The sequence below is a fragment of the Oreochromis niloticus genome, linkage group LG14, assembly GCF_001858045.2.
Source record: "Oreochromis niloticus isolate F11D_XX linkage group LG14, O_niloticus_UMD_NMBU, whole genome shotgun sequence".
Lineage (NCBI taxonomy): Eukaryota > Metazoa > Chordata > Actinopteri > Cichliformes > Cichlidae > Oreochromis > Oreochromis niloticus.
Genome location: NC_031979.2, coordinates 29,694,709 through 29,704,804, shown reverse-complemented (window position 1 = coordinate 29,704,804; position 10,096 = coordinate 29,694,709). Strand labels below are relative to the sequence as shown.

At 38.8% G+C, this 10,096-nt stretch overlaps 1 protein-coding gene across 1 annotated transcript; it reads right to left on the bottom strand.

The window, feature by feature from the left end:
• Positions 1-4,943: 4,943 nt before the first annotated feature.
• On the bottom strand, positions 4,944-6,293 carry LOC112842098 (uncharacterized). The gene is made up of 3 exons (XM_025897974.1): positions 5,753-6,293; positions 5,219-5,656; positions 4,944-5,117 (listed from the first exon to the last, which is right to left on the bottom strand). Exons 1-3 carry the CDS (start codon positions 5,862-5,864, stop codon positions 4,981-4,983), a joined length of 687 nt encoding a protein of 228 aa, XP_025753759.1. The 5' UTR covers positions 5,865-6,293; the 3' UTR covers positions 4,944-4,980.
• Between the last annotated feature and the right edge of the window lie 3,803 nt (positions 6,294-10,096).

Sequence of the window (10,096 nt, the reverse complement as noted above, 5' to 3'; positions counted from 1 at the left end):
AGAGAAAATTAACTTTAAAAACACAATCTTTTATTTATGGTTTGGATTACATCAGAAATTTAACCATGTGGGTGATAAGGCAATTCTCTTCCTTTTCTTCTTTTTCTTAACAATAACATCTTCCTCAGATGATCTCTGGTATTCTCCTGTTTCTCTCGATTCTTTTAATGCTGCTATTTGCCTTCTAGCCGATAAGTTTGTAATAGTGGATAGGGATATTTTTAGATCTGCTAAAGTTTGTGCAAGCAAACTCCAGCCTGTTGGTTTCACACCTGTCCGAGAGCTTGCTAAGAATTTCATCAGATCGAGCATATGACTTCCAGGTATTGGCTTCTGTCTATGCATGAATTCCCCGTCCTCAGTCCATCCTCCGGGGCCTTTTGATGCTAATATTCTATGCATTAGATATTCAGTGTTTCTCTTTGAGCGAGGGTTTATGTGACTTAATACGTCCTGTAAAACTTTATTCACACTACCCATCTGCTCCCCCTCCTGGCTTGCCTCTTCTTGCTGGTAATCATGTGATCTCTCAGTCTCCACTACTTCACGCTCCCCAGGGAGTCTTAGTGTTATTTCTCTGCTTTCATCTGATTTTTGTCTTTCAAGTACAAGGTACTTTTGTAAAAGCATGTTATACTTTTTTATCTTCTCATCCGAGGGTAGACCCTGAGTTTCCAATACACGTCTCATTTCACTATCGAGCTCATCTGCAGCCTTGTCTCTGATGGTTGGTCAATAAGCATTTGCATGTGTTTCCTGTAAGCGTTTGATCTGGTCAGGTGAGATCAAATACATTTTCTGCATTGTTATTTACGGATCGCGCCTATAGCTAAATCAGCTACCATGGGTAAAACTGTTGTGAGGAGCGGTAAAAGAAAACCTCCTTTTTGATTCAATAATTTTTTCTTCTTCCTAACTCCATCCTTTCGGCACGCCATTTGTCTGATCGTCTCCTTGTATCGTTTCAGCTTGTGATGCTGGCATTGTGTGATTGGAATATTTCCTTTTAAGAGATTCATACAAATCTCACAAATAGCCTGAATTAAATCAGGTGAGCATTCTTGCAAAATAACCTTACGAATTTTAGGTGAGCTTCTGGTTAGTGTTTTCAGCAAAGCAAAGCAAAGTTTCTTCTCAATCTTACAGACATTGTTTCTGTTATTTTTTCTTGGGTAAGAAAACACACAGCTGTTCTGAGGGCAGTATCCCTGTTCTCAGTCTTAGTTGCTCTGGACAGGTTGGGGTTAAATCTATCAATAAATATCCGTGTGGCTCTCTCGTGGCTTCTTCAAAACTCTCCAAAAAGAAATGCACACGTCCTGGGCATATTTGTCTAGCTAGTGTATTAACTTGTAATTTATCACGAGGGTTTTTAAATAACACCATATAAGTACTGTTCAGACTGATCGTCCTGCTGTGTTTGCCTTGTAAAAACACATTTTGTGTCAAAAACATTATGCTCATATTTTTATGATGCCTGTATTGCGTGAAAATTCGGACTACTTCTGGATGATTAGCTGCTTGAAAAATAACATCATCCAGTACAATGAGATGACTTTGGTGTGAGGGAAACAAGCTCTCATCTTCAAAAGATTCAGGCAGACCTTCAATGAATTTAATGCTTTTATTTTTCTCTTGAAGCTCAGAATACAGAGGCTGAAAGGATGTATAAACCCACACAACATTGTCAATAAGCTTGTTCAAAACATGTACACAGTTTTCCAATACAGATTTCACAAAAAATGTCTTTCCCGAGCCACTTGGCCCAACAACCATACAGGAAAATGGCACATGAAGTCTGGGATCAAACTCGATTAAAGCAGGTTGAAACATTTTTTAAAAAAAAAACAAACAAAAAAGAAAAGAATAATCAATAACCAAAGGGCAAAGTCAGACCTCCTGGCAGCAATCTACGCTTGTCATAAACAACCCGGAATTTTTTTAGGAATGATGAATTTTTCAGTGCAAACCCAGCTTTATTACGAAGGATAGTGTGCTGTGGTGCCTCAAGTGTAGACCCTCCTTCACTGTTATCAATGTAATTGTCAACCAGGTTTTTCACAGATTCAAAGTTGACCCTTTCGCAGACATCGTGTGTTTGTGTGATCCCTTTTGCTTTCAAGACAACTTTACCTTTTTTGGTCATATAGCCATAGCTTTTGGGTCCAGCTGCAACAAACTCTGTAATGAAATCATCCTGCACTAGTTCATTAGTGAGGTCACCCAAATATTTAACACTTAACACACCCATGAAAGTAACACCCCAAAAATTCCCAGACATATGGTTTATTATTAATTAGGGCATATCCATCTACATAATAACTACCCAGCTTTTTTTCTCCTTGATTTAGCGCATGTCTGATAAAAACACCTTGGGTGTACGAGAGATATTCTAGCCATTGAATTGAGGCAGAGGAAAATGATTTGACCTGATTACGGTAATTTAGGGGACATGGTATTGCTAAAGAATTGGCTGGCATGAAGTTTGATAAATAGGTTTTCAGGCAGGCACTTGCAAGCGTGTTGCGGCTGAAAGGATCTACTCCTGTTTCTTCAATAAACCCGTTTCTAAACAATTTGCAGCCCTCAGCTAGAATTTCAACATCGTTTTCGCAGTATGACAGGGCCTCTTTCATGAAATTGAAGGTACCAGAGCTGACTGAATCATACCATTTGTAAAAATCATCCCTGCCTTTTGTTGTCATTCTCTCTATGCTGTAAGCTGAGGGTGGAGGGTAGGGGCCTACATATTTTAGAGTTTCTCTGGAACTGAAAGAGTGAGGAAAGAAACCCTTTACGCTGTCTGAAAATCCCATTGCTTTTGGGATACCTGACAGGGGCATAGGGAGAAAGCAGCTTGAATCCATGTATCGTTGATTAAAGTCTGGGTCTGTAAAACTGATCACTTTCGACCCTTGCATAATTAAATGTGGTTTTACCCCTTGTTTAGCCATTCGGGATAAAATAAGGTACCCGTCAAAACCTTTTGCATTATGGGCGATAAAAATACAGCCCTTAAAGAGTGGACGTCTGAAATGAGCGAGAAACTTCTCCGCACAGTCCTCACCAACACAGTTCCAGGATTTGCCGTCTAAAGCTTTCGTACAAACCAGAAAAGGAGTGTGCTCACCGGTTTCATTTACAAACATTTCAAAATCATAAAAAATCAACTTGTTGTTGTGTTTTGTCTCGCGTTCTAAAACCTGCATGTAGCACTGATGCGTTTGCTGATCAGTAGAGATTTCCTGGCGACAGATTGGGCATTTACTCTTAGCACATTTGTGGGGTTTACCTTTTACAGGAATATAATAAAGTCTCGAACACTTGGCACATTTTTTATAGAGATCGCAGTTGCTGGCGAGTCTTTCACGCCTCTGCAGGAGTTTTTTATGGCTCTCGAAACAATAGGAAGAACGACAGGTGCGATTACAATCGCTACACAGAATAGGAGAGAGGGAAAGTTCGCTGCACCGAGGCTGCATGCAGACTGAACAGCGAGCATGACAGAAGTGCGATAACACGTGGTTATAATGTATAACAATGTAACAATGATTACATATATAAGCTGTACCCATAAATCCTTTTAGATTTTTGATAGCATAGTAATGATTGTCAAATAAAAATAAACAAAGGGTTTTTTCTGTATTTGGCGTACTAGTTTGAAATTTACAAAGGCTGCGATCGTTTTCGTTACGGTAAAATACTATAATTTTACATCCGAGTAACATTTCAAATGTAATTATTTTATCAAAACCCACCGGAGTTTGATCATTTAGACCAGCTTTTTGTTGAATTTCTCTACCGAAAACCTCTGCTTGTTGATCGTTAAAATCGGGGTGCAGAAGGTGGGCAAGGCTTATAGCAAAACATAACTTATTTGCGGGGTTATGAACAATATATAAAAAGCGCCTCTTTTTTCTGACAATCTCATTGTTCAGTATGTGACTAAGATGTCTTTTTCCACTACTGGCTGGGGGTCTAACGATCTGAGCTACAAGCTCAAGTGAGCCTTCACACATAACGGACCAATTTGACTGAACGGTTCGCAGGAACAGATTTTCAAATTCACTTAAATCACAATTGTCCCTTAAAATGACTGAAACATTATTTTGTAGCTGTTGGCCTATCAATTCTAATTGTATAAGATCACCTGGACGTGCATGGGAGAAAATCCTGCTTGTTATTTCTCGGGCACCGGCCATTATACCTTCATAATATCGGGCGTAATCAGGTATATCGTTTGGAGGAGGAAAATTCAAAATTTCTCTAATTTCAACGTTATTGAATTTATTTCTAACAATTATATGCGGCTGTGATGAATTGCTGGAACACCCCTGCTCTGGATTACCCCCTTGTTGAAAGGAGTGATCGCGAGCATTGTTTACTGGGGGAGAACTGAGCAAATGTGGACTATTGTTGAAACCGCTTATCACCGGTGGGGGTGGACTGTGGTTAACAGACTCACCGCCTGGGTTAGAGCTGTGCGAATGCTGGCTATCATTAAAATTATTTTCATTTAACCTGTTTATTTGACTCAATAATTCTGGAGGTATTTGAACCTCGTGCTGTATTCGTGCTAAGGCTTCTAAAGCGCTATTTAGAGCTGCGTAAGGGTCAGAAGAGGCAATGTTTTGCTGAGAATGAGCCTCAACATAATCGAATCCTAAATTCTCAGTGTTATTCTGGGGGGCACTTTCACTATGGGCTAGTTGTGCAAGAGCTAAATCAATCAGTTCTAGAGGATCGTTATTATTATTGATCACCTCAGGCTGTTCATGATTCTGCGGAGGTGTATTCTGTGAATGATGGGCGTTTTCATTTAACCGGGCTAACTCTATTTCTAAAGCAAGAAAGGGGTCTGGAATATCTTGTACCTGGTTGTCCATTGTTTTTTTTATTGTTTAACAAAGAATATATTTAAAAAATAAAATAAAAAATAAAAATAAAAAATAAAAAACAATAAAATAAAATAAAACCTTATTATAAGATGAGTTGCACTAATTCAGCGAACAGAGATACAGCTCGAAGAGCGATGGACGCAAGCTGGTTTCGTTGTCTGCGTCTTTGCCTTGTGCTCTTTGGCCTAATGGTCCTCCTACGCCTCCTTCTGAGATGCCCTATGAATTTAAGGTAAGATACAAATCAGTTACTGGTGTTTAATAGAAAAGGAGATAGTTTTTATAAAATGAGAGAAAAAGAAAAAGCGAGAGTGACTGACCTAGATTGGATCTCCGAGGCAGGGGCTGTGGATGTCTTGGCCCCGGTGAAGGAAGAGAAGCTCCAAGACCGACACCGGCACTGGGAGCGTCTGCCGCGAACAGTTGTTGCCTATCCCCGGCGGTTAGATGTAGGTTTTTTCCCGAGGCACGCGGGGGAGCTGAAACGCCGAAGCCGGCACTGGGAGCGTGTGCCGCGAGCAGTTGTTGCCTCTGCCGGGCGGTTAGATGGAGGTTTTTCCCCCCGGGGCGCGGTGGAGCTGAAGCGCCGGCAGAGGTGGATGAAGCCGGGCAAGCCCTTGCAGAAAGTAGGGCCTGCCTCTCGCGGGTCGAGAGACGGATGTTCTTGCCTGTAGCTCGCTCTAAAACCGGTGGTGGTGAAGAACTGGGCGAAGAACTAGGTGAACTCGAAAAAACATAGTTGTCCAAATCCGATATGTCTGAAAAAGTTTGATAAGTTAAAAAGAGGGTTACTGTTTCTGTTTTTCTTGTACAATTAACTGTTAAGAGGGAGAAGAAGAATGAAGCAGACCTACCGATTTGATCGAGATTATCCAAAAGCGAAGAATCAAACAGGCTTATTTCAGAGTCTAAAAAGAAATAACAAGGAGTATTTAAAAAACAGGAAATACAGTAAAATATAAGCATTATATGAACAAGAGTAAGAAAAAAAAGAGGTACCTGAGGAGGACATGATCGCTGCTAGTGTACTCAAGCACTTTTTAGCTCTGAGTGATAAACTGGAGCTTATATATATATTTTTTTTAAAGTGTATTACAGGTGTTAGACTACCTATTTTCTGGATGGCTTTGAAAAGCTTTTTGAGAGAAAATGGTTAAAAAAAAGGAAAGCAAGAGTAACACTTACCGATTGATATGCACACAGGTAAAAGTGCCGCCAATTGTCGAAGTGGTCTGGAGACCGGGGTATTATTGTGGATTCGGTCTGAGTGGAGGTAGTTGTTGAAGTGGTCTGGAGACCGGGGTATTATTGTGGATTCGGTCTGAGTGGAGGTAGTTGTTGAAGTGGTCTGGAGACCGGGGTATTATTGTGGATTCGGTCTGAGTGGAGGTAGTTGTCCACGCGTCCGAAGTCAGACGGCTTGTGAGAGAGGACGCCAGTCTTAACCTGAGCGGGGGGATCATGAAAATCCAAGCTGAGCGCGATTGGGTGAGCGGGGTGCGAATGGAGCCGCCCCTTTGTTATGTGATTGGCAGCGGGGCAGTAAGGTTTACCTGGGAGGCGGAGTTGGTCTCGGGCGCAATCTTTCAAACGAGGTAAACAGCATTCTAAGAGGAGCCGGGGAGCGAACAAGAAGGAAAAAGATGCTGCTCTGGCAGCGGTTGCGGGATGGAGTGATAGCGAAAGGAGAACTTAGACTCTGAGCGGAATTTGGTTTCAGGATTTTCCCTCTGTTATCGAATATAAGGTTTTGGGGATAGGAGGTTGTCTATAGGTTATTTCTAGGGGTTTTTTGTTTTGCGTATTTTGGAGAGAAACCGCGGAGGTTTTTTTGTTTTGTTTTGTTTTTCAGGAGGATTGGCCGGTTATGTGCCTAGGGTTTAGGCGCTGAATTTGAGAAAAAAAAAAACAAGACTAAGGATTTGGTTTCAGGATTTGCCCTGTTATCGAGTATAAGGTTTTGGGTATACGGGGGTTCCCTACAAGTTATTCTAAGGGTTTTGGAGAAAAACGCGGAGGGTTTTTGAGGAGTTTCTCCCTGCTTATTTGCCTAAGGATCGGTTGGGAGCCGCGGAGATCGCAAGTGTTTTTTTGTGACTCTGAGTTTGATTTTAAATTTCTTTGTTCGGATTAAACAAATGCATATAAATTGAAATAAAGTTTTCCCCCAAGGGATGCACCCTGTATGTCTGGCCATACTGAACGTTACAAAAGCACAAGTTTAACTAAGCACATTTATACTGGTTTAACACATTTTAAATACACAAACACGGAGCCCGACAGAAGCACGGTCCCAGACACAGGCACGCGCACAATTGCGCACAGACACACAGGCGCAGGGGGTGCGCGCCCTGCGCACTCATGCGCTGTAATGCGCTGACCCACCACCAGATGGCGTTTCTTTAGGAAAAAAGGAAAAAGTTTTTATTGGATTAAAAAAATAAAAGAATGCTATTTGATATAAAAACTTTTCTAAAATAAGCAATTAGTTCTTATTTTGGGGGAAGAAAAGCAATGAACTAGCATATTTTGGATGAATATCATAATTTTATGAAAATCATAAGTTTTATCAATATCATATTTTTATGAATATCATATTTTTATGAATATCATAATTTAATTACTTCCTGAGCTCATGAATAATTCATTAGAACCTAACACTCAAAAAGCTCATGAATATTTTGACAGAAGGGGTATAATATCCCTCCTATTGTGTTCCCAGATAAATCTTGAACAGCACATATAGTTGTTTTTTATTTATTTATTTTTAGCTGGTTCGCTAGAAATTGACCAGATTTATTACCATGTTCATAATTTTGTAAGTGTAGTCTTTGTACTAAGAATGTTTTTTTTAAAATTAATTATCTAATTTAATTCTAGTTTTGTTTTGTGTATTTTGTTCAGTTTCCTGATCTTTGTGTGACACAGGTTTCTTCTAGAGATTTGATGTTTTTTTCTAATTCCTGAATAGTTTTGTTTTCTTCTTTCTATTTATGTGATGAGAAAGAAATTATTTTACCTCTCATCACAGCTTTCCCTGCTTCCCAAAGAACAGAAGCTGATGTTCCAGGAGTGTCATTAAAGTCTAAATATAGAGTCCATTCTTTTTTTAAAATATTTAATAAAGTATTCATCTTTAAGCAGTGATGTATTAAATCTCCAGTTTTTACTTGGCGCAGTATTATTCTTTTGTATTAGTGTTAAAGATACAGGAGCATGATCGCTGACAGCTATAGGGTGAGTCTCAGTGTCTGAAATATCACTCAGCAGTGAGCTGCTGACCAAAAAATAATCCAGACGAGAGTAGGAGTGATGAACATGTGAGAAAAAAGTATATTCCTTACTGTTGGGGTGAAGGGAGTGCCATGCATCGCAAAGACCAAAGTCGCTCATATACTGTTTGATTATATTTGTGGACTGCCAATTACGCTGAGTTCCTGCTGTACTGAGCCTATCCATTTCTTCTTATAGTCCAAGGTTGAGGTCGCCTCCAAGAACAAGTGTGCCATCTAAGTGTTCAGAGAGTGCACTGAAAAAACCGTGAAAGAAAGAGGGATCATCAACATTTGAAGAATCTTGAGACATGCACATTCTTTCTCTCACACGGCGCCTAAGTAGCGGCCTCGGCTCCCGTTTTATCTCCTCCTGACGAGATGGGGCAGAAAACCTCTCCGGTATATTCTGCTCTCTTCTAATCAAACAAATAAGGTCATAACTCTCTGAAAACAGTATTTCTTATAACTCAGCCGTATAATGCATCATAAAACAATATCATTCATTCACAATAAATCAGCAGTTCAATGTGATACAAATCAGTTTAATAAATGTAATAGTTATCACTTTCTTCTAATTCATAAGAGCAATGCAAACTAAAACTACATAATAGTTTCACAATCTCTAATTAGGGGTATAACGTGGCATAAAACGATATAATAATCTTACAATATACACTTACAATACATAGCTTTTTATCAAGTATAGATAGTTTAATGATTAAGAATCTGACCTCTGGATCTATAACTGTATCGAGTATTGTGAAATTAATATTTTTATGTATTAAAATTGCTACTCCCCTTTGTCTAGAATTATAACAAGCTGAGAACACATTAGGAAACTCAGGTGTTTTAAGTTCTTTTAAACCTCTAAGAGGTCTGTGGGTCTCTTGTAAAAGGACAACATCATGCCTGTAGTTTTTTGAGTTGGTTAAATATTTTTAACCTCTTTTCACATACTGAAGTGTGCTGCTAACTCACAAATGGATATATTATATGAAATATTAGTGCTGACTGTATTTGTCAGTTAACACTTTGAAACAGCCTCATTAAGCTGCAACCTGAATGTGCCCTTTGCTGTGACAAGGAATTTTTTGCAAGGCAAATACTTTCCATTACATTATCATTATAATTATTACTAATATAAGAAGAGTGATAAATGCATCTCCCCTGACCTGATATTTCTACTTTTTCAAAGATATGTTAAAATTTGAAGCGTATTTTTTTGGTTATTTTATGCATGTCATAGTATAGGACATTGAATAAAAAGGATGATGATAATAGAAAAACTTAAGAAATCTTTGGTTTTTGATTTTTTTTTTTTATTCACTTCCAGCCATATGCAGTTAGTTTGTTTTGCTTGTTTGTTTGTTTTGTTTTGTTTTTTTTGGAGGGCTGCATAACAGTACATCTATGGTGGGTAAAATTGCACATTAAATTTAAAATATATGATGGCAAACTCCAAATGGCAAAATAGGACTAAAATCACTCAAACTAATTTCATAAACTGGTTTTAAAACCTTTTTAAAGATATTCGGTCCGGTTGTATGACAACTGTATCCTCTGGAGTGATGCCCAAAAGCATCACACTAGAGGACATTTTCAGTCCTCTATACCTAGGACTTTGACTTTCTCTTGTGTGAGTTAATAATCATGGTAAAGGTAACATAACTGTAGGAAACATACATACAAGTATGTATGTGTGCGTGTCTGGTAAAATGAACTCAGAAGAAAATACACTAACAGTCAAAAGTTTGGACATACCTTGTCATTTCATGTTTTTTCTTTATTTTCATGACTACTTACATCGTAGATTCTCACTGAAGGTATCAAAACTATGAACGAGCATATGGAATTATGTAGTAAAGAAAAAAAGTGTGGAAAAACTCTAAAACATGTTTTATATTTTAGATTCTTTAAAATAGC